General features: G+C 55.6%; 2 protein-coding genes across 2 annotated transcripts; one reads left to right on the forward strand and one right to left on the reverse strand.

Annotated features, from left to right (window-relative positions):
• Positions 1-2,357: 2,357 nt before the first annotated feature.
• On the forward strand, positions 2,358-16,934 carry RNF207 (ring finger protein 207). Its single transcript, XM_060088878.1, has 17 exons — positions 2,358-2,548; positions 3,194-3,326; positions 4,511-4,655; positions 4,745-4,826; positions 4,901-4,976; positions 5,055-5,180; positions 5,628-5,674; positions 5,936-6,008; positions 6,075-6,143; positions 6,663-6,731; positions 6,816-6,913; positions 7,659-7,845; positions 8,017-8,202; positions 8,475-8,526; positions 8,847-8,964; positions 13,386-13,466; positions 16,892-16,934. The coding sequence occupies exons 1-17, from the start codon at positions 2,358-2,360 to the stop codon at positions 16,932-16,934; spliced, it is 1,776 nt and encodes a 591-aa protein (XP_059944861.1).
• Positions 16,935-17,814: 880 nt separating this feature from the next.
• On the reverse strand, positions 17,815-25,099 carry ICMT (isoprenylcysteine carboxyl methyltransferase). Its single transcript, XM_060088879.1, has 5 exons — positions 24,850-25,099; positions 23,930-24,018; positions 22,846-23,015; positions 21,816-22,033; positions 17,815-19,610 (listed from the first exon to the last, which is right to left on the reverse strand). Exons 1-5 carry the CDS (start codon positions 25,042-25,044, stop codon positions 19,428-19,430), a joined length of 855 nt encoding a protein of 284 aa, XP_059944862.1. The 5' UTR covers positions 25,045-25,099; the 3' UTR covers positions 17,815-19,427.
• Between the last annotated feature and the right edge of the window lie 1,672 nt (positions 25,100-26,771).

Below are 26,771 nucleotides of genomic sequence, written 5' to 3' on the forward strand. Positions count from 1 at the left end.
GAGGACCCTTAAAAGAATAGGTAGTTCCTGCCTAGAATTCACTTCCTTTCCTCCCCCGGCAAACTTCTACTCATCCTTCAAAACCCAACTGGAGGAGGCTTCCCTGGCGGCGCAGTGGTTAAGAATCCGCCTGCCAGTGCAGGGGATACGGGTTCGATCCCTGGTCCAGGAAGATCCCACATGCCGCGGAGCAACTAAGCCCGTGCGCCACAACTACTGAACTCTAGAGCCCGCGTGCCACAACTACTGAAGCCCGGGCGCCTAAAGCCCGTGCTCCGCAACAAGAGAAGCCACCACAACGAGGAGCCCATGCACTGCAACGAAGAGAAGCCCCTGCTCGCCGCAACTAGAGAAAGCCCGCATGCAGCAACGAAGACCCAACGCAGCCAAAAATAAATAAATAAATAAAATTAAAAAAAATCAGCTGGAATATTATCTCCTAGTTTTTTCTAGTTAGTAAGATTTTTGTGTGTGTGTGTGTGTGTGTGTGTGTGTGTGTGGTACATGGTCCTCTCCCTGTTGTGGCCTCTCTCGTTGCGGAGCACAGGCTCCGGACGCGCAGGCTCAGTGGCCATGGCTCACGGGTCCAGCCGCTCCGTGGCATGTGGGATCTTCCCGGACCGGGGCACGAACCTGTGTCCCCTGCATCGGCAGGCAGGCTCTCAACCACTGCGCCACCAGGGAAGCCCAGTAAGATTGTTTTTTATAACTTTTTAAAAAATTTATCTATTTTACTTTTGGCTCCGTTGGGTTTTGTTGCTGCATGCGGGCTTTCTCTAGTTGCTACGAGTGGGGGGCTACTCTTCATTGTGGTGCACGGGCTTCTCACTGCAGTCGCTTCTCTTGTTGCGGAGCGTGGGCTCTAGGGCTCGCGGGCTTCAGTTGCTGTGGTTCGCGGGCTCAGTAGTTGTGGCTCGCGGGCTCAGTAGTTGTGGCTCGTGGTCTCTAGAGTGCAGGCTCAGTAGTTATGGCCCACGGGCTTTGTTGCTCTGTGGCATGTGGGATCTTCCTGGACCAGGGATCGAACCCATGTGCCCTGCATTGGCAGACAGATTCTTAACCACTGTGGCACCAGGGAAGTCCCTGATTAGTAAGATTTTATTGCGCACCTTCTATGGGTCAGGCTGTGGGCCTGACTCTGATTTCAAGAGGGACGGCTACAGGGGCCGCCTTCCCGGAGCTCAGGGTGACATGTGCAGAGAAGGCGGACACGCTGGAGAAAATGACACTGGGTGAAACAAGCACTTGCCAGGCTAAGAAGGGCAGAGGGGGCCCAGCTGGAAAGGCTCAGGGCTTCCTCTATCACTCTCCCACCCAAACCTACCTTGGGAACTCGCTGATGACGGGTGTGGGGCCTTAATTATTTTGGAAGCTTAGGATGTGCGTTTCACTTCACTGAAGTCTCACCTCATCACCGGGCGGCTGCCCTGTTCTATCCCAGCTCTGAGGCTCTGAGAGGTCAGAAACTTGGCCGAGAGACCCAACCTGCCAAAGGCAGCCCTGGGCTTCCAAGCCCTCTCACGTGCTCTCCCAAGAACTGGAGTGTCTGCGGGAGGGAGGGGCGGCTGCTGCTCTCGGGCGCCCTCGACTGCCCGTCGAGGAAATGGGGCCGCGCGGACCCACTCCTGTCCCGGCCCAAATCCGACCGCACAGAGCCGGCCTAGCCAGCGGGGCCGTATCCCCCTGAGGACCCCGCAGCCACGGTCCTCGGGCCCCGCTCCGCGCGGCGCTCCCGCGTCTCCGGGCTCCAGGCTCTGTCACCGCGGGCGGGGTCCAGTCCGAGCCTCGACCCCTTGCCCGGGAGAGTTCTTTCCAGCCGCGCGTTGCCGCCTCTCCTCCTCCGGGCGAGGGGAGCAGTGGCCGCGGCCGTGGCCGTAACCGGAGCCCTGGGTCACAGTGGCGGCGAGCGCCGAGATCCATCCAAGTTTTCGGCGCGAGGAGGCCGGCGCCAGCCTCGGGAAGGTGGACGGGGGCACCGCGCGCGAGGCTGGGGCGCCTGGCGCGGAAGGGGTGTCGGCTGCGGGTCACTCAGAGGACACTGGGAGGGGAATTCCTGGGGTGGGGGGAGGGGGAGGCCCGGGGAGGCTGGACGTTGGGTAGGAGGCACCGACTGACCTTCCAGGGCTGCCATGGAGAGGCGGGGAGGGCGGCCGCACAGAGTCTGTCTGGCCCCTCCGCGCGCCTCCTGCCCGTTCTCCCCGCGCTCGGCGCTCCAGCCCCCAGCCCCGGGCCCTCGCTGCTCCCCGCTCCACGACGGCTGGACGCCGCGCGTGGTCCAGCGGGCCAGGTAGGAGGGAGGCGGCTCCGGGGCAGAGGGGCCGCGGGCGCCCCGCCGCCCTCCTGCGCTGTGCCCGAAGATGTCGGGAGCTATCTTTGCGCCCCTGGAGGGCCCGGGCGCCCTGGACGCGGCGAATGGCCCTCCGCTCGTGTGCCCGCTGTGCCGCGCGCAGTACGAGCACCCCTGCCTGCTGGACTGCTTCCACGACTTCTGCGCCGGCTGCCTGCGCGGCCGCACCGCCGACGGCCGCCTCGCCTGCCCGCTGTGCCAGTGAGTGCCTCGAGCCCCGGAAGAAGGGGGACTGGCCCCGCTGGGCTGGGACCTAGGTGCTGGGAGGGCAAGGCTCTGACTCCCTGTGGAGACGGCTGGGAGAAGCTGCCCGCAGCCTGCACCTCTCTGCCAGAGAACGTGAAGGCTCCAGCCCATTTTACAGATGGGGTAACTGAGTCCTGGGGTTATGGCCCAAGGCCTCCCACAGAAAGTCAGGGAGCAAGGGCGGGCTAGAGTGCGCGTGCTGTCGGATTCAATGCTGCTGGAGTAGGGGATCTCAGCTCAGCGTTTGGACACTCCCAGTAACTCACTTGGGGGTCCTGAAGTCTTCAGTCAACACAAGCAGGTTATGTTGGCTCAAGTTACCCGGGGTGGCCTTCAATTTGCCCAATGCCATGAGAGGGGGTTGAGGGGAGCCTTCTGCCTTTGACACCCTGAGTCGCCAACCCCATCCCAAGATTCCCCTAGGACTGGAAAGGGACAGGGTCAGAGAGCACTGGCTGAGATATTTATAGACATCAGGCCTGCAGGCATCCCACCTCCCGCCGCCCTATTTTTAGTTCCAGCCTGGAATGTCTGGAGTAGGAAGGGGGTAGGGAGCCTTAGGGAAGGGGCCTCTGGATCTTGGCTGGAGCTTCTCCGCAGACACCAGACGGTGGTGAAGGGCCCCAGCGGGCTGCCTCCGGTGGATCGGCTGTTGCAGTTCCTGGTGGACAGCTCAGGGGATGGTATGGAGGTGGTGCGCTGTGCCAACTGCGACCAGGAGTGCGGCAAGCAGGCAGGGGCGCCTGGGGGTGGGGTGGGTAGCGGAGGGTGCCAGGTTGCACTGTCCTGACGCTTGCAGTGTGCGCCATGTCATCAGAGGATCACCCATCAGGGCATTCTCCAGCGCCTCTCTAAGGCACCCTGTATCCAGAATGTGGGCCCCATTTTACTGGTGTGGAGACTGAGGTCCAAAACAACTGCCTTGGGCCAACACCAAGATAGTTGCAGGGGTTAAGGCTGTTTCGATTTGGGGGGAGCTTACTGGTCCCCAACTCAGAACACAGTTGTGAACTGGAACAGGAAGGGCATGCCAGGGCACAGGCCTAGGCCAGCCCTCTGGGGTCCGCTGCTATCTGGGTAGCCGTGAGCAGCTATCAACAGCCCAAGGGGAAGTGCCGCTGGGGAGGGGTGATCCTGAAAGACCAGGGAGCAGAGGCCAGGCTTCAGGCTGGACTGTGAAGGGCACGCGAGACTCTCTCTGGCCTGTGGAGGCTGGACCAGGTATTCCGAATCCCAGGAGGATGTCCCTGCAGGAGCAAAAGGTCTGGGAGGGCGGGCGAGTTCTAGAATATGTGCCACGCAGAAGTACAGCGATAACCAGCAGGAGGTGAGGGGCTGGAGGTAGGGAGAGCGTGGGGGAGGAAATGGCCTTGAGTGCCAACGTAGGAAGTTGGGGATCTGTGCTTTCATAGCCATTGCTGGGGTCAGTGCCCTGGACTCTCAGCCCTGGGGAAGGGCACCTGCAGGTCTTCACTCCTTTTCCACTCCCAGCCAAGTTCCCACTCCAGATGGCCGGCCTAGGCATCCATGTGGCTACTATTGAGGGTGCCAAAGGGGGGCTTCACACACACACAGGCGTACACATACGTTTTTGTTACAGGTGAAATGTTTTGCAAATGCAGTGCCTGCCCTCCCCACAACCCCACGTAACCCCCTCCGCAAGACCGTCCTGGGTAACTGCCCCTTACTGACCTACTTACCTACTCTCTGAGCCTCAATATTCTCGTCTGTAAACTGGGTACATGAGAGCGCTGCGCGTTGGGGTTACATGAAAGGGCTGCATGTGACCGCGCGCCTGCCCCAGGCTGGGGCCAAGACGCACAGCCATGACGTGAGGAGGCTGCAGTTCCCTCGCGGGCTGTGATCGGGATCAGGCGCCCAGTTCACGGGCGGGTTGAGCCCGAGCTCTGTCCGCAGGACGCAGAGACCACGTACTTCTGCAACACGTGCGGTCAGCCGCTGTGCGCGCGCTGCCGTGATGAGACGCACCGGGCGCGCATGTTCGCGCGCCACGACATCGTGGCCTTGGGCCAGCGCAGCCGCGACGTGCTCCAGAAGTGCAGTGAGTGCGGCGTGCCGGATGGGGACCAGTGCTGGGCGGGGATGGGGGCGGGCACCGGCCAGAGCCCTCACCGCCGCCCACCGCCGCAGCACTGCACGCCGAGCCCTACATCATGTTCTCCACCGACAAGAAGTCGCTGCTGTGCATCCGCTGCTTCCGGGACATGCAGGGGTGGGTAGAGGGCGCGGGAGGTGAGGGGGCTGGAGGGTGGCCCGGAGCAGGGCTCATCAGCGGGCTCCCCGTAGGGAGAGCCGGGCTCACTGCGTGGACCTCGAGTCGGCGTACATGCAAGGCTGCGAGCGGCTGCAGCAGGCGATGCTGGTGAGCGCGGGGTGCCCAGCGCGCCGGGGCGGGGGTTGGGAACGCACGCCCACAAGGCTGAGGCCGCCCTGTCCCCAGGCGGTGAAGGCCCTGCAGACCGCCACCCGGGAGGCCATCGCACTGCTGCAGGCGATGGTGGACGAGGTGCGACGCAGCGCGGCGGATGAGGAGGCCGCCATCCACGCCCTCTTCAGCAGCATGCAGGTGAGGGGTAGGGGGGACTAGACAGCCACAGGTTGAGCATCCTTATCAGCCATGACCGGTGCCCGGGACACAGGGCAGGCCCCTCCCCCCGCCGGGGCCCTTGTGGAGTTTCCAGTGTAGCAGGGCAGCAAGCCTTGAGCTACTTTCAGAAGTTACTTAATCGTGGTTGCCAGGAGAGTTCTAGAGGTGGAGCACGGGCCTGCCCCAGGCTGGCGCTGGTGGTGAGAGGGGGTCAGGGAAGACTTCCCCCAGGAGGTGACATTTAAGGTGAGGGCACCAGGGCTCTCAGGCAGTGAGATGCAAGAAGGAGGTGGCTCGGGCAGCAGGGCTGGTGGGCTGGAGAGAGCCAGCCTAAGCAGCTGTGTGGCTGGGGCCCAGGGGACTGGGAGAGGGCTGGGAGGTGGCAGAGCCGAGCTTGCCCAGTCAGTAGCAGACCTTCCCTCCCAGGACAAACTGGCAGAGAGGAAAGCGCTGCTGCTGCAGGCTGTGCAGAGGTGAGTGGTGGCGTGCTCTCCATCCCCTGCCCCTTGACCTCCAGACACCTACCTCATAGCCTGGGCAGGCGCTGGCCCACCCTGGAGAGCAAGACATCAGGTGTCTACCGGTGAGGAGGAAAGCTCAGGGCTCAGGGAAGGGGTGCCAAGGAAGGATGCACAAAGCTGGTGGGGAGATGGAACCACCCAGTTCTGAGCCCGCCCCCAAGTGGGGGTGGGCAGCCCTCCCCTTGGAGATGAGGCTGCCTGCTCCTCCCCCAGCCAGTATGAAGAGAAGGACAAGGCCTTCAAGGAGCAACTCTCCCATTTGGCTACTCTGCTGCCCACCCTGCAGGTAAGGGGAGCTGGGGGCGCAGGGCCGGGCACCCAGCCCAGGCACTGAGCCGTGTCCCTCTCGCAGGTCCACCTGGTCATCTGCTCTTCCTTCCTCAGCTTGGCCAACAAGGCTGAGTTCCTGGACCTGGGCTATGTGAGTGCCCACAGCTTCTGTGTCTCCCCCGCTCCCCACCAGGAATCCACCCTGCACACCAGAGCCCCCCACCTCAGGGCTGGGCAGCCTGTTACCTGGAGGCTGGACCAGGGGGTTTTGGGGTGGCCCCCTCTCCCACACCATCATCTACAAAACATTTAGGGGCTAGCTGAATCCCTTTTAAGAGGACAGCAGGGAATTCCCTGGCGGTCCAACGGTTAGGACGCCACCCCGTTCAATCCCTGGTGGTCGGGGAACTAAGATCCCGCAAGCCACGCAAAGCGCGGCCAAAAAATAAATTAAAAATAAGAGGACAGCAAAGCCTAGAAGGGAGCATAAGCCTCCTCCCCCAAAGTGCAGAGTGTCTACTGGAGTCCAGACCCCCCCAGTCTTTCCTGTGGATTTGGGGGCAGGGGTGGTGTGGAAGGATCGGATGGCAGGTGAAATCCTAAAGACGGACGCGTCCTCGGGTCCTCCCGCCTCCCTGTCACCCCCACGCCCCCACCCACCTGAGCGCAGGAGCTGGTGGACAGGCTGCAGGGCATCGTCACGGGGCCTCATCGCCTACGGCCCGCGCAGAGCAGCAAGGTGGGCGGGGCCGCGGGGTGGGCCGGGCCGGGGGCGGAGGCCCGCGGAGTATGGAGCTGCCTCACGAGCTCGTCCGCCCCCCAGATCGCCAGCGACCACCGCGCCGAGTTCGCGCGCTGCCTGGAGCCGCTGCTGCTGCTGGGACCGCGCCGGGCGGCGGGTGCCGGGGGCGGTGCCAGCACGTGAGCCGCAGGGGCGCCGGGACCGGGAAGGGGATACGGGCACAAGGTCCCCGTTGGGGTGGGGGCCACCCTTCCCAGATCGCCGAGCTCCCCGCGCCGCGTCTGGGCTCCAAAGACGTCCACGCGGGAGGGAGAGTCCGCCCGGCCTGGAGACAGCCGTCGGGGCCGCCCTGGATCGGAAGCCCGTGGCTGACCTGGAGTGGAGCCAGGCCAGGGGTGGACAGAGGGACTCAGGGGCTCCCCCAACCGCCGCCGCTGCACCCGGACTGGGGTGTCTAAGCCCTGAAAGGAAGGGGTAGCTTAGGGTGGGGCCTGGGTCTCCAGAAGCCTCAGGGGGTGTGACTTCCGCGGTGGGGGGGGGCAGTCTAGAGAGCTGGAGACCCCCGGGGGAGTTAGGAGAAATGCCTAAGCTGGATATGTCTGCTAAGAGCTCCAGGGCCCCAGGCAAGGGATACTGGACATCAAGCCAAATTTGCAAGGTCCAGTGGGTGTGAGTGAACATACTGTCTGAGGACATCCTGGTGGACTCTTCTGCATACTGGCGTCACCCTCAGGATTTTTTAAAATACCCTGCTGATGTCAGTGGTCTTGGGTGTACACAGCCTTGCATCAGGTTTTTTCAGAGCTCCTGCGTGGTTGTGGTGTGCAGCCTGGGGTGAGAGGGCTGAGAACGCGCTGGGAGCCTGGGGGAAGGGAAGACTCTCTGGACCCCCCACATCTACATCCACACTAGTTCTCTCCCCAGGCTAGCAGGGGGCTCGGGCCCCAAGGTGCTGATGGGGCCCAGCTGCCCCTCCCCCGTGGGAAAGATGTTGGGGTCACCGGTCCAAAAGCCCACGCTGCACCGGTCCATCAGCACCAAGGTGCTGCTGGCAGAGGGCGACGATTCTCCCTTCACGGAACACTGCCGCCACTTTGAGAACTCCTACCGGGTGAGGGGGCCAGGGACCTGCCAGCTGGGAAAGGCCCCACCCCTTCTCGCCAAGGTGCAGTGGCCAAATCTAGTCCTGGCCACCTGGCCTGCAAGCCGTCCCTCCACCAAGGCTCCTGCAGTGCACCCAGCCTGCAGGAAACACAGGCACTGACGCAGTCTCTCCCTGCAGCGCCTGCAGGCAGAGATGCAGAACCTGAAGGACCAGGTACAGGAGCTGCACCGGGACCTCACCAAGCACCACTCGCTCATCAAGGCCGAGATCATGGGTGATATCCTGCACAAGTCCCTGCAGATGGACACGCAGATCGCCTTGGAGTATGCTTCCGTGGAGGGCATGAGAGCAGTCTTCCAGGAGGTAGCCCTTCCTGAGGAACCTCCCTCCCCTGCAGCCCCACCTGTCAGCATGTACATGGGCTACCCCAAGACGGGAAGGGGGAGGAGGACCTTGGCCTGGTGCCCCAGGAGGCCCTGGTGTGGCAGGCCCTGGAACCTGGGCCTTTGCTGCCTGGAACCACGTGAACTGGCTGGGAGCGCCCCATGGCTCTGAGTAGCTAGAGGACAGAAATGCTGCCAAGGGAAATTCCACCTCACAGCCACGTGCGATGTCCAACTTACTTTCTCTTTCAGATCTGGGAGGAATCCTACCAGCGCGTGGCTAACGAGCAGGAGATTTATGAAGGTCCCGGGCAGCTGCTGGGCGCACCCCCGTCCTGGAGCTGACCCACATGCTTTCAGGGGCAGGAAGCCAGTTACCCACTAACCAGATACGAACCCCCGTGCTCTTCCCCCTAGCTCTTGATTTTGCCTCGCAGCTGCTAACTGGCCCCCAAATGATATATCTGAGATCAGGGTTCAGTAAGTAGGATGCCTTCAGGCGTCTTACCTCACTCTTTAATTAGAGGTAATCACTGAAATAGTTGGGTTATTTAGATGGTTCAAGGCTGGAGAGTAAGAATTTGAAGCCAACAAGACCTAACCCTCTGGCCTGGTCCCCCACAGCCCAGCTCCATGACCTTCTCCAGCTGAAGCAGGAGAATGCCTACCTGACCACCATCACCAAGCAGATCACGCCCTACATCCGCTCCATTGCCAAGGTGAAGGAGCGGCTAGAGCCCAGGTGAGACCAGGGAGTATTCCGGGGGAACCAAGACGCTTCAGAATGTGCGTAGGAAAGGTGCCACACCTCTGGAAGAGCCCCTTTCAGGAAAGTCAGTGGGCCAGGTCATGAAGGTTTAATCAGGGCATCTGGGAGGACCAGGTGCTGGACATCTGCCAAAACACAGAATGAGCAGGCTGCTCTGAGTTTCTGCTTTTAAGCACACAATTGCCCATCTCTTTACACCTTGGGGGTGTAATGAGGGTCCTCAGCTGATCCAGACAGCAGGACACAGAGAAAAGAGAACTTCCCCAGTACATGGTTAAGACAAGTTTAGATAGGAACCTGGACCAGGCTCTCAGCACCATACTTGGGCACTGGAGGTGTTAACAGTGGCAGAGGATTTTTGGTGGCAGGTCCTCAATGTGCCTGCCTCTCAAGTCTGAGCCCCACGGTGGTTGCCCTGTAGGGCTGGTACACCGTGGTCAACCTAGCCTCTCCCTCCACCACCCTCCAGGGGACTCCATTTGCCTCACTCCAGAGTGAGATCTCCTGATTCCCATATGACACGTGTCCTCTTTCATGGTCTGGTGGGGCCCATCCCCCAAGCAGCTCCTTGAGAAAGGGTACAGAGAAGGGACATGTTTTGAACAGCGTAAGGCTGCAATATCTTTATTCTGCCTTTGCACTTGACTGATAGTTTTGCTGGGTATTGAATTCTAGTTGGAAATTCTAAATTGGAAATGATTCTCCTTCGAAGGCATCACTCTATTGTCTTCCAGCTTCCAAGGTTGTCTTTGAGAAGTTTGAAGGCATTCTGATTCCTAATCCTTATAATGTGACCCACTTATTCTCCTTATTTATTTATTTATTTTAATATTTATTCATTTATTTATTTCGGCTGTGCTGGGTCTTAGTTGTAGCACGTGGGATCTTTAGCTGCGGCATGCGGGATCTTTAGTTGCGGCATGCGGACTTCTTAGTTGCAGTATGTGAACTCTTAGTTGCAGCATGCATGCGGGATCTAGTTCCCCAACCAGGGATCGAACCTGGGCCCCCTGCATTGGGAGCACAGCGTCTTACCCACTGGACCACTGGGGAAGTCCCCACTTATTCTCTCTTCAGAAGCTTGTGGAATCTTCTCTGCTCCCAGTGTTCTGAAATTTCACATTGGTGAGGGTTTAGTTCCATCCATTGGGTACCAGTGGGTCCTTTCAATCTGGAAATTCATGTCCTTGTTTGGGCATATTTCTTCTTGAACTGGTTAGTTGATTTTCTCCACTTTTTCTCTTTCTGGAATTCTTATTGGGTATTGGCCTTCCGGGGCCGGCCCTCTGATTTACCATCTCTTTTCAGTCTTGTTTTCCACCTCTTCATCTTTTTGCTATACTTTCTGGGAGATTTCCTCTCTTATCTTCTGGCTCTTCTACTTAGTTCTTCATTTTTGAAGAAAATTTCCAAGAGCTCTTTTAAATGTTTTAAAATGTTTTTCATTTCCAAAGAGGCGTTTTCGGTACCCTGACTGCTCTTGTTACACAGCATTCTGTTGTTTCATGGACAGAATATCTTACCCCTTTGGGGGCGATAGATGTTTTTTTGCTTTTGTTTTTTTCCTTCTCCCTGAAGTCTGTTTCCTCCAAGTTACTTTTTGTTTATTTAGGTTTCTACCTTCCCTGTTAAAGGCTTTTCTCAGCTGTCAGGACATCTTTGATTACCTCTTCATGTTAGGAGTGGGGGTGGAGAGCAGGCTGGAAGCTCTGAGCACATGGGCGGTGCTTCGGGGTAAGGGATCTGGGTGGGCAGCGTTTTTTGTTTTGCTTTATCTTACTTTTGATGCCCCAAGGTCAGTTTTAGATCTTTGCCCAGTTTCCCTCCTGGGGAAGGGAGTATCTGTATGCACAGCTGGTTTTCTGTCTTTCAGTAGTTCTCACGGTGTGTCGCACCCTCCCAGAGACTAACCCTAACCCTTCAGTATTGGGGGTGGGGGCAGCGGTTCGGAGGTAGGGATCTTGACCTTCATCATCCTATTTCAGTCCCACCCTCCTACTTGCAGAGGCATCCGGGCTGCCCGTTCCTGGGTCCCCTGAGGATTCTGTGGGGGGAACTGGTCGGGCCTCCGCTGCTCGGGTCTGCTGAATTGGTGACCGTTGTCTACATGCTCTCCAGTTCCAAAATTTTGCTGTTATCCTTTCCTGCTGTCAACCTGGAGAGGCTTTCTCCCCCTCATTGTTTTGGTCCCTTTACTAGTTTTAATGAGTTTGGGGAAGAAGGAAAATTAGAGAGAGAGAGAGAGAGAGAGAGAGAGAGAGAGAGAGAGAGAGAGAGAGAGAGAGAGTGTGTGTGTGTGTGCAATCGCTGTATTAATCCAGAACAACCAAGACACCTTTAAAGTGACTATTTTAACATGTCACACTGAGAGGTTGCACTCATCATGCCTTTTGCACAATTTTGATCAAATCCCTGTCCAGCCAGGACTAGTTACAGTGTCATCCTAAGCTGACTTCACTAAGCAGTTTACTCCAGATGCTGTGTGATTCCACTTATAAAACCTCAAAACCAGGCAGAACTAACCTCTGGTGTTAGCAGTTGAGATTGGGATTATCCTGGGGGGCCTCCGGGTGGAAGTGACATGCTGGTGCCGCCTACCCAGCCTGTTCACGCCGTGTGCCCGCTCTAAGCCGTGCTCCTTCCATTGGCGTCCTTTCCCCTCTGTGTGCTCTGCTTCGGTGAGCAGCTGGCTTCAAGTAGGGAGCTCCTGCCTGCCTGCCTGCAAGGGGCAACACCCCGGCAGAGTCACATCTCTGTGGGGCAGTGGCATCCATGCTTGGTGTCAGCACACGGAAAGCTCGGGCAGAAGCGCAGCTCCTGGAGGTTTGGGGCAAGCAGGGAGGCTGCCTCTAGCCTTCTTCACGGCACCACTTTCCAGGTATCTGGAGCTGCCCTCCCGCTGCTGGCAACTCACACCAACCCCACCCACCAAATCTGCTCTTGTTCCCACCATCAGCAACCTGTCTGGCTACATCCCTTGGCCTCGGAGCAGCACTCGTGAGCCTGGACTGTCTGTCACCTGCATCACACTCTTCTTTTGCTTCTGAGATGCCCCACACTCCTGGTTTGGTTTTCCTCCTGCCCCTCCGGCTGTTCCTTCTTCTTCTGTTTTTTTTAAAGGGAAAGAGAACCTTTTTTAAAATTTTATTTATTTTAATTTATCTTTATTTATTTATTTGGTTGCACCAGGTCTTAGTTACGGCTCGCCGGCTGCTTAGTCGTGGCATACGAACTCTTAGTTGCAAGATGCATGTGGGATCTAGTTCCCTGACCGGGGATCAAACCCGGGCCCCCTGCATTGGGAGCGCAAAGCCATAACCACTGGGCCACCAGGGAAGTCCCCCAGCTGTTCCTTCTTAGTCTCTTTGGCTTGGCTCTGCCTCCTTGGCTCAAGGCCCAAATGTCAGTTTTCCCCAGGGCTCAGTCCCAGGCATTCTTCTCACCCTACGCCCTCTCCTTAAGGGGCTTCACCCAGTCTCCTGGCTTTAAAACCCCATGGTATTGCAGATGACCCCCAATCCCCCTCCCCAGCACAGATGTGCCCAAGCTCTAGACTCATCTCCAAGTGCCCCTTCCTGGGAGAGTCTCCTCTTGGTGGTCTCAGGGCACCTCAAACCCCACAATGGCCCCGAACTTGGTTTCCTCCCCACCGAACATGCTACTCCTGTTTCATCTCGGTGAAGGCATCACAGTCACCCAGGTGCTCAAGTTAAAAGCCCAGGAGACTTGGATTCCTTTCTTTCCCTCACCCCTATTGCCAGCCCATCCTCAAGTCCTGTTGACTCAACTGTCTTGGTCCACCGGCTTTGTCTTCACTGTGACCCTCAATCCAAGCCGCCGTTGTCAACCCCCGCACCCTGGTCCCTCCAGCATGCCACAGTCAGTGGTCTTTCTAAAGCCTATCATGCTGGAGCCTGAAAGTCCTTTTGGGACCCTCTCTGCCCACCTCTGACCACGTCGGCCCCTCCCCACACCCCAGGCACAATGGCCTTTCAGTCCCGCACAGAAGCTAGACTGGCTGCCACTTCCCTGCCTCTGCCTGGAATGTTCTTGCTTCGTCTTGTTCCATGGACCTCATCACCCAGGTCTCAGCTTGCACGTCAGCAGGGAGGCCTTCCCAAACAACCCTATTGAAAGCAGGTCTCCCTGTCACCCCCCATCATCCGTCCCGCTGGGCCTCCTTCCCACCCTTGGCGTGTCTCCCCCCGCAGAACGGGCCTCCCACGAGAGCAGGGCCCAGCCTCTCTCGTCCACTGCCGTGGCCCTGGCCCTCGGTAAATATTTGAGGCCCTAAGTGTTTGCTCAAGTTTCGTGTTTGTGCCGTGAGCCTAAGCACACGCAGCGGGCTGGCTCTGCTGCATCCAGATTCCTGGGAACTGCTTTCTCTGACGCAGGTTTCAGGCCCCTGTGGATGAACCGTCAGACCATCTACAAAACACGCACGATGATGGCGTGAACGGCGAGGCCCAGGCCAGGTAAAGTGAGTCTTTCCAACCTGAGCGGGCAAACGATTTCATCTCAGAGACAGATACAGGCGACAAAGACTGACCTCCGGTTTTCTTTTGGTCCCAACTCGCCACTGACCAGCTCTACAGCCTCAGCTGGGCCTCAGTGTGTAAAATACAGGGTCAGAGGGGTTCTTAAACTGGGCGGTGCCTTCAAATGACCTCGTAGATGACAGATGTGACCTTGATAGACATGACGTGAGGCTTATAACTAGGGACAGCCGCGGCTGCCGCCTGCCCAACCCACACCTTGAGAGCGCAGGCTCCTACACCACTGTGACTCGAGAAAAAGGGATCGAGGGTTACTTCTTCCTGTGGGAGAGCATTGCTACTCACTGGAGCCACAGTGTTTGCCGAAATAACTGCCAGAGGGAGAAAAGAATGTGCAATAACAGATGTGTCACTGTCACAGGCTGATCTTTTTGTATTTCTCTGGAGTTGTAGAAAGTCAGAGCTAAAAGGGCCTGGGGGTGGGGAAAGGTCTGCTGCACCTAGAGCCACCACGGGGTTGGTGACAGAGCAGAAAGCAGCCCTACCCCGCCAGGCACTATGCTTCCGGGGAAGGTCAAGTCAAAGGGCAGGGTCACCACAAGCCACTGAAGCGGTCTGCACTGCTGATGTTTTGGCCACTAAAAGCCATCAGAAGTGAATAAGAATCATTTAGGAGGGGCTTCCCTGGTGGCGGAGTGGTTAAGAATCCGCCTGCCAATGCAGGGGACACGGGTTCGAACCCTGGTCCGGGAAGATCCCACATGCCGCCGAGCAACTAAGCCCGTGCGCCACAACGACTGAGCCTGCGCTCTAGAGCCCGCGAGCCACAACTCCTGAAGCCCATGTGCCACAACTACTGAGCCCGCACGCCACGAGCCCGTGCCCATGTGCCACAACTACTGAGCCCGCACGCCAAGAGCCCGTGCTCTGCAACAAGAGAAGCCACCGCAATGAGAAGCCCGAGCACCGCAACGAAGAGCAGCCCCCGCTCTCCACAACTGGAGAAAGCCAACGAAGACCCAATGCAGCCAAAAATAAATAAATTTATTTAAAAAAAAAAAGAATCCTTTAGGAGATAATGTAGTTAAGGTCCTATCACCCGCTGGTGCCTTCCTGGAAGGCTGGCCATTCTGAAAGCCTCTGCCTGGGTGGATTTTAGCGCTGGGACACAGTGAGGCGGGGAGCAGAGAGGAGCTCACATTAAGTGTTTCTTTAGGAATGATCCAGTGAGTGTCTCGGAGAGGAGAGAGAAGACCTCAGAGCCGAGAAACAGCCGGACCCTGAGCAGCCTCGCAGAAGAGCCTCCACTGAAAAATAAAGATTCTCACAGACCCAAACCGAAAAACGGGGGTGACGTCCCCACATGGAGAGAGCGCCCAGCTTAGCATGGGACGGCTCCCGGTGGTCGGGCGTTTTACAGCATGCACATCAAGGCTGGAATATTTAAGAAAAGGCGCTTCCCATCATGATTTTCTGTTTAATGTGTAATAATCATGTATCAGCAGTAAAACCCAGACACTCTCTGCCAGGTCCCAATTTCAGGTTCTCTGGCTTGAGCTAGACTTCGTGTTGCCCCGAATCTTGGTCCTCATCAGGGTGACTCGGGACGGCATCCCCGTCCGCGTGGAAGATGTTACATGAGTGAACGTCCAGCCCGAAGCCCCTCACTCCCCCGGCCCCTCCCTGGTGTGTGTGTGCTACTCCCGTGAGCACCCGCTGGGGTGGGGTGTGCACCCGTCTGAACTTCGGGTGATGAGACTCGCCCACTGCAGCACCTGCCCTACCACAGAGGAATCCGGCTCCGCCTGAAGCACAGCCCCACTGGAAAGTTCCACTGCTAATCTGAGCGCTGACTCAGCAGAGGGGGAAAAACCCTTTGTTCCAGCTTTTCTCACCGTAGGGCCAGGGCTGAGCGCCTAAAGCAATGCAGTAGCACCTGGTGGCCTGCATGGCAGGAGATGGCCTCCGTCACGACTTCCCCACCGCTGTCCCCGCCTGCTGTCACTCTGCTGTGTTCACCTTCTATTGATATTAAAGCACGATTCACCAGCAACTTCGCTCTAGTGGTTTTCCACTCCTACCCAGTACCCATTTTATCAAGCGGAACTTAAACAAAATGCTTAAAAAAGAAAATGAACCTGCATGACCTAAAATGTAAAGTTTTGGAGGCAAAACGATGCCCAAAGAATCATGCTTTAAGCAAACGTCAGCTTGATTCAGTGGTTCAAACAGCGAGTGGCTTCTACGTGCCAGGTAGGCCTGCAGGTCAATACACTGACCCATCCGCCACATCAATACCCAACACTTCCACACCTGCTCTGTCAAGAGCACCGACGTTCCCATCCCAAAGCATCACAAACCTCCACGGTAGCCTGGGGGGCTGGAGGAACTTGTCATTACAAACTGGTTAGAGGTAGGACTTCAGAACAGAATCGAGGAGGCAAAACACATCTGGTTTTACGCTGTAGGTTTTGGACATTTCTTAGCCAGAAGCAAAAAGACCTTAAGAGTTTCTGGGGGCTTCCCTGGTGGTCCAGTGGTCAAGACTCTGCACTCCCAATGCAGGGGGCCCGGGTTCGGTACCTGGTCAAGGAACTAGATCCCGCGTGCCACAACTAAAAGATCCTGCTTGCTGCAACTAAGACCCGGCACAGCCAAATAAATTTAAAAAAAAAAAAAAGTTTCTGAATCCCACATATACTATTGTTCATAGTGAAATCAAGTACAGTTTTATTTAAGAATTGGAAATAATTTCTGTGAAAGAAAATCCAATATTTAAATAAACATTTCTGCATGTAAAAAAGAAGAGTAATTACCCCATTAGGTTACTCTCCTAGCTTAAGCTATGGGACAGTCCCGCAGGGGCAAGCGCTTGGGACCGAGCCCAGACAGGGCGTCAGGCCTCCACCGTGGGGCACAGGGAGCAAGCCTCTCCCACCATGCCAGACAGGCTGGGGTCGCCTGGCCTCACCAAGTCACTGCAGAAGCAAAACACAGAGGGAGAGCACAGCTATCTAAGGCAGTGAGAAAGTGCAGCGAAGGGACAACGGTTCACTGTTCCTGTCACAGAGGGGCTGCGACCAAACGGAGCTGCAGTCGAGACCCTACGGAACCCCACCTGTCAACACAACCGGTTGGTTTAGCGACGTTTCCCCATCACGTTAATCACCCAGAGTGCTAAATAAGTGGAAGGGATTAATAAAGTTCACTTTGTAGGCTTATGCAGTTTACGACAACGAAGGGCTGGCGGGGTGCGCTGCCTTCTGCCCTCTGCCAGGCTCGCCTACAACCTCGTTTCCGTAAACTGCCATTCCCGGCCCCAGCCTGCAAACCCTCGTGAAATGTTTCATTTTGCACTGCTTCAAAATAGCTTTGTTCTGTGCAGTGCCTATTTTCCATTTCAGAGTCTCCGCTTTGAAACCTGCAATGGAAAAAGAAATCTCCTGACGGTTTCTTAATTTGAGGGAACCGGTGATGTGGCCTTTACCCAAAATAAGCTTTTGGGAATACCCAAGAAGCCTATACCCCATTGACCTGATTCTTTTCCTGTGCGCTGTCACTGCTGAATTTATAGTTAAAAATAGCCTGAAGACCTCAGTGCAGATGAAAGTCAATCACTTGCCAAATCTTGCCCCTACGTAGTTCATCTTTGATCCCAAGTAATTGCAGACTTCCGCCCTGGCTTACAAATCAGGGTGACCACTTGCTTGTGGAACTGCTGTTTCAGGCAGAGCAGAATGTCCCGTCCAGCCCAGGCATCTCCCTGCCGACACCAGGGCCTGCCTCCTGAGCTCCAGGCCTGGCAGGCAGGCGGAGGAAGGACAGACCGTCAGAGGCCAACACCTCCGGTCGTACTGTCCGCAAAGCCAGGGTCCTCACTAGCTCCTCTCCATCTGCTAAAGAGACGACTTCACGACCCCCAGTGGTAATGAAAGCTGGGTCCCAACCTGCCAGATGCAGCAAGAAAGGACTTTCCCTCAAGGAGCTGGGGGTGGCCGCCAAAACCCCAGCTACACGACCTCCTCAGTTTTGCAATCCTATTAAGTGGAGTTTATTTCACTAGGAGTGGTCTGCGGAACAAATTTAGCACGGATTCAAGTCCCCAAACACAGGGAGTGCACGTTGATATCCCACCGGGCAGTGTTCCCGCCAGAAGAATCTGCCACGAGACTCTGGCTGCTGCCTGGGTTTTCTGCCTGCGAGACCTCAGGAGGCCGAGGCTGGAATCTGTCTGGTCCTCGAACCAGCAAATGTCTCACCTGTCACCGATGAACCTGTAAACCTCTTTGGTATATATAAGGATGAAAAAACTAATTAGGCCAGGAAATCTAGAAATAAGTTAATATTTTGAGTTGGTAAAACGTTTTGAACACACATTTCCAGTATCTGGTACAGTGAATCAAGTGTCCACTTTTGTGTAACTCATGCAATATTCGTTGCGTTTATGTCATCTCTGTCACCAAAGTATTAAAAACGTTTGACATTGTTCTTCTAAGTCTTCACAAGACCCCTGCGAGGTAGGTGGTATTGACCCCATCCTACAGATGGGGAGGTCTAGGCACGGAAAGGTTTAGTGGCTCCTTGAAAACCGCGTGGCGTGGCGTGGCGTGGCGTGGCGTGGCGTGGCATGGCGGCGCTCCAGCCAGGGGCCGATGCCACCTGATTCACGCTCTGTTGGTGCCACTGCAGGACTGCATGGAAGGAAGTCACACTGAGAGCAGGTTGCTCTCTGGTCCAGAATTCAACAAGGGTCTCAAAGCTTATATGTTTGACTCGTAAAGCCAACCAATCTTCCCGAACTTGAAAAACAAAAGTACTGACTAAATCTCAGCTGGGATTATTTGCCCTATTTTTCTCATGAGTTGGCTTGCTTGAATGTCATAGTTGTTTATGCTCAAACCCCTTTGGAAAAGACAGTTTGAAATGGCATTAGGGGCGGTGGAATTTTGAGAACAGAACGTAGAAATCAACGGTTAACAGACTTAAGTCAAAACACAAAAATATAAGCTACGATAGAATAAGAATAAACCCCAAGTAAACGGAGAGCAGTATTCCTCAGCGTTTAACAATGCCCTGCACAGAGCAGGTGTCCAGGAAGCATTGTTTTGGATAAAGGAGAAATGACACATCTTTGACATGCCTGTCACTGGTAACAGCCCCCTTTTGGGAGCAGCCAGGACCCAGGAAAGCCACAGGGGCCCACACTGTCCCTGGCCCGGGGAGCCCTGGTAACACAAAGCATCAGCTGAGTCACCTGGACGTGTCTGTGCTGCCTTTCTGCCAAACGAAATGTGGGGCTCACACGCCAAGCGAGTCCCCTGAGTTCATACTGCTGTTTTTGAAAACAGATGAGTAAACATGATGAGATATATGAAGAGCCAAAGTGCCTTATAAGGAAGTGTCTTTAAAACTGTAGAGATGCTCATGCACTTAAGGACAGAAACGGGGAGGTTAAAGCTGTGCTGTTTGTGTGTTTCGGTCCAAGTAAGGATTCTGAATGGGTTTCTAACACTAATAAGTACTGGTGCCCACGTACCCCTCCTGCTGCAGGAGCCTCACTCAGCATCAAGAGTGAGCCCACCTCTCCCCAGGGGTCTTGGTTACAACTTAACACCCCCGGCCTCGTGGGGGATGGAGTGTGGCCTAGGCTCTCCCCAGGCACGTCAGGGGCACACTGCCAAGTACTGCTGTTATTTGCTTCTTGTCCACCTTTAATCTCTGTCCTACCTTGATGCAGCCCGAGAACAGGCTGCTCCGGGGCAGCGGGGAGGTGGGAGTGGGGGTCCTTTGGTCCTAAGGCCTTCTGACCGTTTGATCTTGAGTGATATTCCAGAAGAGTAACCGGTGACATACAAAATGATTTAAGAAAGTCCGTTCTGCAGAGTGGCCGACAGGAAGCGGTTCCGTCCCACGCTGCCTGGCCTGGGCCGCCCGGGCCTATCATAGCTCCACCTTGACCCCCTTTATGAAAGGCAGGCCCGTGGGCACCCGCTTCTTATACTCCAGGTACTCGTCTCCAAAAAAGTGAATCAGCGAGATCTCCTCCTCCTCTGTCCGGTCGCGGAAGAAGCGCCACACTGTCAGAGCGTAGCTCACGCCGCAGATGGGGTTACACAGCACCACCTGACGAAGGGACACAGGGTTAGTGGACTGGGGTCAGTGTGACCCGAAACCTTGAACTTTAGCGGCATGTGCTGCTCTCCAACGACCACAGAGGACTTCCTGCCAAGGGCCCAAGACACTCCTGAAATATCACTAGGGTCTTTGAGACCCCGAGCCAGGGCGCCATTAACGGAAACCACACCATCACTTTCCCAACAGGGCTAAACACCCATCACTGTAGCTCTCGTTCGTATGCTTTTCTGTTGTTCCTCTTACCTGAGAGATACCTGAAAACTGGAAGGAAAGAGCAACCTCTTGGATTTCAACCCCCAGGCAGGGGTGCCAGCAACTCCTCCCTCCACCCCGACGCGTGAATTCCCATTCCAAGCACCACTGCCTTCCCGCGTGGCTCCCAGCCTGCCCCCTGCCTAGCACGCTCCCTCCCACCCCACAGCTGCCTGGCCCCCTGCCTCTGGCCCCCGCAACCTTCCTGTGTACGTGCCGTCGATACACTGCTATCAGCTGAGCCCCCAAAACCACTTCTTCCATCAGATCACTCCCCTGCTCAGAAAGCACGAAGGCCTCAAGCATGCCGCCTCAGCCCGGCTTTGGAAGCCCAGGAAAGCAGCTCCTCAGCCCACTTCCTCTGTGTAGCTCAGGGAGCCCACGGATCCTCCCCTGCCCACTCGACGGAACCCCGGCCCCCGCCCGGGACGTATGTCTTCCCCACATGGGTGACCTCACTTCTTGTCACCACTGTTTACTAAGCACCTACTGTGGTCCCAGCACATGCCAAGCCCTTTACCACCAGCCAGTAATCCATTCGACGCCCAGAGCAAGCCTCTTGAGTAGCGCTGCCGCCCCCGCTTAACCCGCAAGGAAACGGAGGCCAATCAGTTGATGTTAAGAGCCGGACCGGCCCCACCTGCCCACCAGCGACCCCAGAGCCTGTGCCGCCACCGCCAGCAGACCCTAGAGTGGGGTTTCCCAGTCTCAAGCCACAACCCTTCATGGAGCCAGGAGATCAATCCCGTGCATCCGAAATGGCATTACAAACACTAACAAGATAGGAAACAGAGTGTTTTGTACACAGTCAGGGTGAGTGTTGTTCAGGAAAGATTTGTGCAGTTGTTACACACACGTGTGTGCTGGGTCATGGTGTAGAAAGATCTATAGTCAAAGAAGTATGAAAAGCTCTCCAGTCCTAGAGCACTGAGGTTTACGAGCACTTACGGCAAATTACAGGATTTCACTACAGTCAGTCTGTTCCTGGGAATGTGATTGTTAATGCGGCAGTCTTAAGTTTCAGAGTTGCAAGTTTTCACACAAATGCTGTGCAGTAACCTACTATACCACTGGGGGTCACCAGAGTGCCCCCCCATACCATGCACTGCAATGGGATGCCTGGGGGCCCGGATTGGATGCTCCCGAAGAGGTGATGAGTTTTCTAAGCTCTATCCACATTCTCTGGCCCAGTCCTTCTAGGACTAAGAAAACAGATTCAAGAGACAATGCTCAAGAAACAAGGCTCGGTCTGCAGCCTGTGACAGAGCAAACCTGCATTGCTCACGTTAAACCTGACACATGACCCTGGGCTCATCCACAGCAGCCTCTGATGAAAATCAGCTAAGCTGCCTCTTGAGTGGCAGAGGGCCCTCCCCAGAGCCCCATCTCTGTCCTCATCCCACTGGGATGCTCCAGATCTAAGTTAAAGAGGCAGAAAAGGGGTACGACAGAGGGGGTAACGGCACCTAGAATCGCCGAGAGTTTACAAGCTTAGGACACCCAGATTTTAAGTACATAGCAAAAAATGCTGAAGACTAAATTAGTTCTTTTGACTTTTATTTAACTATCCCTTGAAACATGGCAGGGAACACGTGTACCTATTTAAAAAGGACCAACAGGGAATTCCCTGGTGGTCCAGTGGTTAAGACTCCATGTTTCCACTGCAGGGGGTCCAGGTTCAGTCCCTGCTAAGGGAACTAAGATCCCACCAGCTGCATGGTGTGGCCAATAAATAAAGAAAACTAAACGCAACACTTAAAAAAAAAAAAAAAAAAGACAATGGAAAAAAAATTTAAAAGACCAACAACTTCGTGAATACACTGAAATCTACTGAATTATACACTTTGAAATGGTGAATTTTATGACATTTAAATTATATGTTGGTTTAAAACATATTTTTAAAAACTTTAAAGGAGACCAGTATCGTATCTGATACCATACCTGGGTTCCGATACTCCAGTAAAACCACCCAACATAAGAAGGATGCCGGAACCAAGCGTATACTCCACTTGTCACCAGGGTGTGGGTTTCTGACTTTTCATTCTGCACCACGTGGTTGAAATTGGAACCAGCTGTAAACATGGCCGCTTTCCGCAGACACTCTCCAAAGACCACCATCAGCAGCCCCGTGGCGCTGAGCCACGTGATCTGCTTCAGCTCTGCAGGAGAGGGGTGGTGACAACCGGGGAGTGAAGACCCTGGACTGCTGAGTTCCCCTCTGCATGCTTAAAATTAACCTATGTTTCAAAAGACAGGAGCACTAGAACACAAGCTAGTGGGCAATCGACATCACATTAAAACTCAATTATAAACAAAACACATTCCCCTAAGTTGTGCTGTTCACCCATTCATGTTAAAACGCCAACAGCCCAGTTAGAGTGTCATGGCAAAGAGCTGACAGGCTCTCATCCACACACACACACACACACACACACACCCCGCCACACGCTCCCATCCTTCCTCTGGGGACAAAGACAGCTAGCTAAGTGAAGCCAAGAAGGATCCAGGATCTCCCCGCCTTGGCCCTTTACTGAATCTTAGGAACTACATACATTTCATTTAACTTGCTGTGGAAAGTTCAGTGTCAGAGTAGGTTCCAGATGCAGTAGTTTTTGCTCATAAAATTTTTACAAGAAATTTCTCAAGTCACAGAAAATGAACAGATCCAAATCTTCTGACTGTAAAACTGGTATTACAGCTACCAGAGGTTGGGACTTCACGTTAAATGGTACACATTACGTCCTGCAAGGCTTAAAGCAAGGCTTAAAGCGGTCAACACATCCTCCGTTCAAAATCCAGAAGCGGAATTCACAAGTGGAGCTTGTCCTTTATAAAGAGCTTAGTGAGGACAGAGGTCTGGGCAAGATCACTCGGGGAGATTAGCCCTGAGAGGGGAACTCACGTCACTGTCCTCAGGCCCACGTGGGAGCCACCCATCTCCCCTGCAGAGGGGAAAGTAGGGCACACTGACCTGGCCAGAAGATATTTTCAAGTGTGAACTCTATCCAAGAAGAAAGAGCTGCTACTGTGTACTCCACACTGTGATTCAGGAGAAAGGAATCCAAGGACAGACTCTTGGGATTATTGACTGCTGTGACTAAGTACTCAGAATAGTGGAACAATGACAGGGAGCACATATACCTAGTTGAAAACAAAAAGAACAAGAGGTAAGCTGGGGCAAGGGAATCAAGTTAGCCTTTAAGTCCAAGTACAGATTTGGTCTGAACTGTCCCTGAATTCGATGATGAGGGTCTGCTGTCACCTGTCTGAGAGGGGACATCAGGCACCCACATGTAGCATCATTCCCTGAGGTTTGCAGAAAGTGGGGTTGTAAAGGGACTATGTTTGTGAATGTCACAGGAGGGAAAAAAAACAACAAAAAAACAAAAAACAAAAAACATCGGTTAGGAAGGCACTATGGGCCTTCAGCCTTTTTTAAAATGACACTACACACAGTAAAACATGAAAGAGAGAAGTATCAAAATAAAGTAGTGATGTATGTCGAATACAAAAATTCGAAAAACTGAAATAATTCCAGCAAAGAAGGATTAGATGGCTCAGAGTATTGATAATAGGAGATAAAGCTTTTTACCTTGAAGCCACTGGTTCATATCCAGGTCAGGGACTAGAAGGCTCAAGGGACTGAAATCATAGTGTAGGGAAAAATCCTACACTGGCCGTGGGGGAGGCACTAGATGTGACCTAATAGAAATTAGAGACGGAAAAGGCCTGTGAAGACGAGCCAGAGCCTTGCCCCTTCCTGTCACTGAGGACCAGTACCCTCTTCTGGGAAGGGCTGGTCACATTACTGAAGGTGCAGCAGATGAGAGCACCTATGGGAAGGGTGCCAGGGAGACCTGTTTCCACCTGCGACAGAAGTAACCAACGGGCACAAGTTCTCAAGGTTCAAGATGCGGGAATCTAGGAAGCTAGAGGCCTCATTCCCTTAGAGCCCTCACTAGCCTTCAGCCAGCCAGGGATGCGGGAATATCACTACTGACCCTCTGATCCGCCCACCCTCACCTCAAAACTATCATTCCCAAAGCACTTCTTACCAGCCAAAGTGATTCCAAGAAGACTGGCTAAAACTTAGCAGCACTCCACAGCCAAACACAAAGCCAAGGAAACAGGCTCGGATGGCTATCTGAAACGGACCCAAAAGAGGATCAGTCACCTGGCTGTTCACAGAGCATACATCCTACTTCCACCCGCAAGTCCATGGAGCCGATTTGCTCAGAGGTTAACAGGGTGAAGCAGGGCTGCCTGGGTTCAAATCCCAAGCCCACCCCTCTATGGCTCTGTGGCCTTAGGCAAGTTACTTAATTTCTCTGGACCTCGGTTTCCCCATCTACACAATGGGGATGACAAGAGTACCTACCTCTGAGGACTGCTGTGAAGATTACCCATGTAAAGCACTTAAGACGAAGTGCTTCGTAAGTAAGGTTTAGCTACCATTACTATTATGATTGTTACTGTCACTCAGGGCTGTGGGAAAACTGCGTTAAACCAAGCTTATTGGCCGGATTCTCCCAAGTCCATGCAGCGAATCTGGTCGGGGCAGCCGGGACTCTGCGCCCAGCCCCCTCCACGTAACTGCGGGGGCCTCTGACCTCAGACTTGACAGCAGGTAGTTCTCCACACCTTAAATTACATAAAAGAACTCGTGGGCCCGCTCACTCCCCACCCCACGTGCATCTGCCGCAGCTGCTGAACAGCACCAACTGCAACTTCCCACCCACTCCGCCGGGTGGCCGCGCCCCACGCCCCCCGGGACTGGCAGGGAGGGGGCCCTCCTGCCACCTGAACTCGCAGCTGCTAAAAGACGCGGCCGGGGGAGGCAACTCCTCTCGCGGGCCGCGCTCTCGCCAGACCCGGACCTCGACCCCGGTGGGACGGTGCCCACGCGCCGCGCCCAGCCCGCCCGGCCCCCGGCCCCCGGTCCCCGCCCCGGCCCTCGGCCCGGCCCGGCCCGCACCTGGTAGCGCGGCGGCCGGTAGAGCAGCAGCAGCAGCGCGTTGAGTCCGGCCACGTAGAGCGCCAGCCCGGTGCGGCCCTGCAGGCCGGCGCGCGTGAGCAGCGGCAGCGAGAGCACCGAGGCGCCCAGCAGGAAGGTGGCGAGGCTGAGGCGCGCCTCGGAGCCCGGCGGAGCCCGCGCCGCGCAGCCCGCCATGGCGCAGGGCAGCGGACCAGCGGGCGGCGGCCCCAACGGTAGCCTGGGGAAACCCGCCCGCCGCGCCTGCGCACTGCGCTGCCGACGCCGGCCGGGAAGGGCAGCCGCCCAGACCTGCGCGCCGCCCGCGAGCTCTCGCGATACCGCCGCGCCGCGCGGCGGGGGCCCGAATTTGACAGGAGCGCCCCGCCCCGCCCCGCCGTCCCCCCGGGACCCCCTGACCCAAGCAGAGCTGCGGCTGGCGGGCGGGGCCGCGGGGAGTCTGGGTCCTGGGCCGAGAACTTGCCGGCGGCGTCTGCCAGGAGTCGGCCCCAAACTCCAGAATGTCCCCGTCCAGAGAAATCACGTGAAACCTAAAGCACCCAGCCCCCGCCCCCGCCGCTCACGGGCCCTGCGCGGTCCCCGGCGAAACTGACAGTGCTGGGCATAAGGGCGCGAGCCGGCGATCCGCCTCCACCACACCGCGCCCCGGGGGGTCCGCGCGCAGAGACCACCCGCCCTTGGCAGGGTCTCCGAGCGCCCGCTGGGCGCCCAGGCTGCGGGGACACTACCCTTGGGGCATGCACGCAGCGGGGTGACCGCCTACTTCAGTTCGTGTCGAGGGAGAATGTTAGCCGACGGTGGAAATCCTCAAGACATTACGTTTTTTATAAGGCAGCATGCAAAACTTTACAGTGTGTACCTGACTTCACTTGCGAAAAAGAAAAGCATATGTGTGAGCCTGGGAAAATGTTTGGAATAGAAGGCAAAATTACTTCACAACGATAATCTTCAGGTGGTAGGGACTCTGGGAGACTTTTACTGTCTTTTTTATATGTTTTTGTATTTTCCATATGGCCCACAATCAATCTATATTACTTAGGAATTTTTCCTTACTTTACCGGCGCGGCATTTTGGAACTTCCCGGACCGGTTATCCAACCCGTGCCCCTTGCAGTGGAAGGGCTTAGTCTTAACCACTGGAGCACTGGGGAAGTCCTGTTCCTTAATTTTTTAAAAGGTAAATGCCTCCACTTCCGGGCGCTCACAAAGGCCTGATGGAGGGAAAAGGCAAGTAAGCAAATGACTAGAATAAACTATGGTGGGATGGGAGTGGGTCAGGAGCCAAGTAGGGATAGAGAGGGAATGGGAGGGACCCCAGGGAGAGGCCAATGGGTGGGGGCGTTAGGAGTCTGCCCAGAAGAGTCAGTACTGGCAGCCCGCCTGAGGCTGGAAATGAGAGCAAGGACATCTACAGGAGGGAGGGGACCGAGTTTTGCAGACACAGAGGCAGGAGGAAGCAAGCCTAAAGCGGGATAGGGGACAGGCCCTGGGGGAGGCTGGAACCCAGAGTAGTGGGTCAGAGAGCCATAAGGGCAGGTGGGCTGTGAGCTGCAGTCAGCCCAGTCTGCCTCTGAGTCCCTGGCCACTCTACCTTCCTGTGTCCTTGCAGGACCAGGCAGGAGGCCTGGTGTCTGGAAAGCTGGGTTCAGGGAAGGGTAGAGAGCCTGCCTCAGCAGCTTTGTGAGCTCGGGCAGAGCAACTCTGTGAGCCTCAACTTCCTATAAAATAGGGATCCTGAGTTCACGGGTCTCATACTAATGTTCTGTAAACCCAGAATCATGTTTAAAATGTGCTCAGAAGACATTTGCTAAACTCGGTAGATGGGAACTGAAAGGAGATTTTTTTTTTCTTTTTTTTTTTTTTTTTTTGCGGTATGCGGGCCTCTCACTGTTGTGGCCTCCCCCG

This window comes from Mesoplodon densirostris, chromosome 2 (assembly GCF_025265405.1).
Source record: "Mesoplodon densirostris isolate mMesDen1 chromosome 2, mMesDen1 primary haplotype, whole genome shotgun sequence".
Taxonomy (NCBI): domain Eukaryota; kingdom Metazoa; phylum Chordata; class Mammalia; order Artiodactyla; family Ziphiidae; genus Mesoplodon; species Mesoplodon densirostris.